The 5,000-nt window shown below is 45.1% G+C and overlaps 1 protein-coding gene across 2 annotated transcripts in view; it reads left to right on the top strand.

Moving 5' to 3' along the window:
* Nucleotides 1-5,000, top strand: part of LOC139409505 (phosphodiesterase 4D interacting protein) — a 140,110-nt gene that overhangs the window by 1,190 nt on the left and 133,920 nt on the right. For both annotated transcript variants that reach the window (XM_071154765.1, XM_071154764.1), the window contains exon 2: nucleotides 4,163-4,215. In XM_071154765.1, the coding sequence (XP_071010866.1) occupies nucleotides 4,163-4,215 (53 nt within the window). The remainder of the gene's footprint in view (nucleotides 1-4,162; nucleotides 4,216-5,000) is intronic.

The raw sequence follows: 5,000 nt of genomic DNA, 5'->3' as shown, positions 1-5,000 counted from the left end.
AGAAAACTTTGTGTTGTTGTGTTAATCTAAAGACAAGGTTATCACACTATATTAATCAATGTAATCACTCACATGGGAGACACACAGTCAGATCAAATCATCAGGTTTATTGGATCATCAGCCAGATCAGTGATTGGATGATTCGTTTTATCTACCTGGAAGGTTTGTTTCTAGAAGGACTCTGTTTGATAACAAATAGAAACATTTGTGGCAACAATACAAAAAGAAAGATACTATTTACCGTACTTGGTGTAATCATAATGAAATTATTGAAGTGTATTATTTTCATCATGTTGATGGCTCAGACTTCCCTGAGGGCCCCCAGGGCAGGTGCTGATGAGTCAGGCCTTTTTACACTCTGGGAAGTCCTGCTGTTGTTGTTGTCGTGGTAATGGCCTGGTGGTCTGTCTGAATGGACATAGGGCTTATTCTAGAACACACACACCGCACACACATGCTCATATGCTGTGTATACAAGCATAGTTCCAGAGGGTTCCCCTGTCCTGTCTCTCTCCACAGTGCTATATCATAGTTCCAGAGGGTTCCCCTGTCCTGTCTCTCTCCACAGTGCTATATCATAGTTCCAGAGGGTTCCCCTGTCCTGTCTCTCTCCACAGTGCTATATCATTGTTCCAGAGGGTTCCCCTGTCCTGTCTCTCTCCACGGTGCTATGTCATAGTTCCAGAGGGTTCCCTTGTCCTGTCTCTCTCTACAGTGCTATATCATAGTTCCAGAGGGTTCCCTGTCCTGTCTCTCTCCACAGTGCTATATCATAGTTCCAGAGGGTTCCCCTGTCCACATTGCTATATATCGAGAGAGAGAGAGACAGAGTACGGGCCATTCTGCCCTGTCGTGATCTGGGCCTGGGCTAGATGGTCGCTGTGGTCATTCTGCCCAGGGCCTAGCAGTTCCATTCCTCTGGGTGGGGGAGACCATATGCCCAAGGCTGGGTGGTGTATAACATCTATAATGAAGCCCCACTCCAACTATAGCGATGTCACCCCCCTGCTGTTCTAAAAGAATGGACAGGGCCTATTACTGGTATCAGCCTCTAGTGATGTCATCCACTGTTACTGGTATCAGCCTCTAGTGATGTCATCCACTGTTACTGGTATCAGCCTCTAGTGATGTCATCCACTGTTTCTGGTATCAGCCTCTAGTGATGTCATCAACTGTTACTGGTATCAGCCTCTAGTGATGTCATCCACTGTTACTGGTATCAGCCTCTAGTGATGTCATCCACTGTTACTGGTATCAGCCTCTAGTGATGTCATCCACTGTTTCTGGTATCAGCCTCTAGTGATGTCTTCCACTGTTTCTGGTATCAGCCTCTAGTGATGTCATCCACTGTTACTGGTATCAGCCTCTAGTGATGTCATCCACTGTTACTGGTATCAGCCTCTAGTGATGTCATCCACTGTTACTGGTATCAGCCTCTAGTGATGTCATCCACTGTTACTGGTATCAGCCTCTAGTGATGTCTTCCACTGTTTCTGGTATCAGCCTCTAGTGATGTCATCCACTGTTACTGGTATCAGCCTCTAGTGATGTCATCCACTGTTACTGGTATCAGCCTCTAGTGATGTCATCCACTGTGTCCATGTGATCCTTACTCACTCAGTGTTGTTGTTTACAAGCCTCTTCACTCAGTTAAAGGATTGTTTACAACCTAATGTGCGGCCATGCTCTTGTGTTTGACCAAATGATCCCAATGTAGAATATCCTATGAGCACTGGTGTTTCTGTGAGATGTTCTGTCAACACGCTGACAGCTCTGATATCTCTGATAGCTATGATATCTCTGACAGCTCTGATAGCTATGATAGCTCTGATAGCTCTGATAGCTATGATATCGCTGACAGCTCTGATAGCTATGATATCGCTGACAGCTCTGATAGCTATGATTTTTCTGATATCGCTGACAGCTCTGATAGCTATGATAGCTCTGATATCTCTGACAGCTCTGATAGCTATGATATCGCTGACAGCTCTGATAGCTATGATATCTCTGATATCTCTGACAGCTCTGATAGCTATGATAGCTCTGACAGCTCTGATAGCTATGATAGCTCTGACAGCTCTGATATCTCTGATAGCTATGATAGCTCTGATATCTCTGACAGCTCTGACAGCTCTGATAGCTATGATATCTCTGATATCTCTGACAGCTCTGACAGCTCTGATAGATATGATATCTCTGATATCTCTGATAGCTATGATATCTCTAATATCTCTGACAGCTCTGATATCTCTGACAGCTCTGATAGCTCTGATAGCTATGATATCTCTGATATCTCTGACAGCTCTGACAGCTCTGATAGCTATGATATCTCTGACAGCTCTGACAGCTCTGATAGCTATGATATCTCTGATAGCTATGATAGCTCTGATAGCTCTGATAGCTCTGACAGCTCTGATATATCTGATAGCTATGACAGCTCTGATATCTCTGATAGCTCAGACAGCTCTGATAGCTCTGATATCTCTGATAGCTCTGATAGCTCTATCTCTGATAGCTCTGATATCTCTGATAGCTCTGATAGCTCTATCTCTGATAGCTCTGATATCTCTGATATCTCTGATAGCTATGACAGCTCTGATATCTCTGATAGCTATGATATCTCTGATAGCTCCTTAACCCTTGCTCCTTTGCACCCCAGTATCTCTACTTGCGCATTTATCTTCTGCACATCTACCATTCCAGTGTTTAATTGCTATATTGTAATTACTTCGCCACCATGACCTATTTATTGCCTTACCTTCCTTATCCTACCTCATTTGCATTCACTGTATGTAGATATTTTTTCTTGTTTCTATTGTATTATTGACTGTATGTTTGTTTTACTCCATGTGTAACTCTGTGTTGTTGTATGTGTCGAACTGCTGTGCTTTATCTTGGCCAGGTCGCAGTTGTAAATGAGAACTTGTTCTCAACTTGCCTACCTGGTTAAATAAAGGTGTTCTCAACTTGCCTACCTGGTTAAATAAAGGTGTTCTCAACTTGCCTACCTGGTTAAATAAAGAAATATCCTTGTATTTATGAATGTGTGGTTTAGTCAGTATGTGCTTGTATAAAAACACATCAGCCCAGTTTGTTTGGTTGGGTTGCAGTTGGATGTTGACTGGTTTTAGCAGGTGCTTTAACCAGAGCCTAATAAAATGTTGTGCTTCTTAGCTATGGCTCTGAGAGCTTTTCAGGACCATATGACCTGACAAGTCACATCATGTCTTGTGGTCAAGAGATGTGCTCAGGAAAAACTCAGATCCTTAGTTTAAGGCCGGCCCATCATGGAACCTTACCTTAGTTACCACCAAAGACAGACTCATAAACAGACAGACAGACAGACAGACAGACACATAAACAGACAGACAGACAGACAGACAAACAGACAGACAGACAGACAGACAGACAGACAGACAGACAGACAGACAGACAGACAGACAGACAGACAGACAGACAGACACATAAACAGACAGACAGACAGACAGACACATAGACAGACAGACAGACAGACAGACAGACAGACAGACAGACAAACAGACAGACAGACAGACAGACAGACAGACAGACAGACAGACAGACAGACAGACAGACACATAAACAGATGATGCTTCAGGAGACATAAAGAGACTTGGTATGAGTCCTAAATGGCACCATATTCCCTATATAGTGCACTGGTTAAAAGTAATACACTATAAGTGGAAGAGGGTGCTATTTGGGATGCATCCTGCGTGAATCAGAGGGTCAGGTGATGTGTGGTGGGATTGGATGGATGGAGTGACTTCAGCCTGTCCTGTCTCTGACCACAGTTAGTTTCCAGCACTGCTGTGTGAATAGGAACACTGTGTCTCTAACAGGGCAGTAACAACGTCTCCAGTCCATCGCTCACTGTTCCACATAGTTTAAACTTCATTCATTCAAGCTAATATTTTTGTAATATTTAATAAATAGGGAGTAGGCACATGACTTGTTCCTGACCACATAACCTGACCAGGAAAAAATGGCTGGCTCTCTACTCAGCTCATACAGTTTTAGCAAACCTCATATGTTTTGTCTGGGAGATTGGGAGTCACACTATTTCCCAGTCTATTGGATGTGCTAACTATGTGAGTTGATGGTAGCCAATGTGTATGTTTGACTTTAAGCCTCTCTCCTGTTTCAGGCACTATGCTGGTGATCGGCAGGCCCAGCCCAAGAATGTAGGACACATGACTGGTGAGTGAGGATTCACACTGACTCTGGCATTTAGCACAATATTTTGAATAGTTAGATTCTCCCCCCCCCCCCTCCCCCTATCTGGTCTCTAGGTATATAATTTGTTTTTATCCTGTTCTTCTTCTCCTGTCCTGTTTGATGAAGCACTTCTCACTTTATTATCCTAACCCCTCCCATCAGCCCGTACAAGGACATGTTAAGACCATTCAGCTGTTACTGACTTAACATGTAATGCCTCTGTGTTTGAATGTGCCCCCCCGGTTCCTGTTCCTGTGTGTTTGAATGTGCCCCCCCGGTTCCTGTTCCTGTGTGTTTGAATGTGCCCCCCCGGTTCCTGTTCCTGTGTGTTTGAATGTGCCCCCCCGGTTCCTGTTCCTGTGTGTTTGAATGTGCCCCCCCCCGGTTCCTGTTCCTGTGTGTTTGAATGTGCCCCCCCGGTTCCTGTTCCTGTGTGTTTGAATGTGCCCCCCCCCGGTTCCTGTTCCTGTGTGTTTGAATGTGCCCCCCCGGTTCCTGTTCCTGTGTGTTTGAATGTGCCCCCCCCCGGTTCCTGTTCCTGTGTGTTTGAATGTGCCCCCCCGGTTCCTGTTCCTGTGTGTTTGAATGCGCCCCCCCGGTTCTGGTTCCTGTTCCTGTGTGTTTGAATGTGCCCCCCCGGTTCCTGTTCCTGTGTGTTTGAATGTGCCCCCCCCCGGTTCCTGTTCCTGTGTGTTTGAATGTGCCCCCCCCCGGTTCCTGTTCCTGTGTGTTTGAATGTGCCCCCCCGGTTCCTGTTCCTGTGTGTT

This window comes from Oncorhynchus clarkii, chromosome 5 (assembly GCF_045791955.1).
Source record: "Oncorhynchus clarkii lewisi isolate Uvic-CL-2024 chromosome 5, UVic_Ocla_1.0, whole genome shotgun sequence".
Taxonomy (NCBI): Eukaryota; Metazoa; Chordata; class Actinopteri; order Salmoniformes; family Salmonidae; genus Oncorhynchus; species Oncorhynchus clarkii.
Note: the sequence above shows the minus strand (reverse complement) of the source record. Positions and strands in the feature narration are given on the sequence as shown.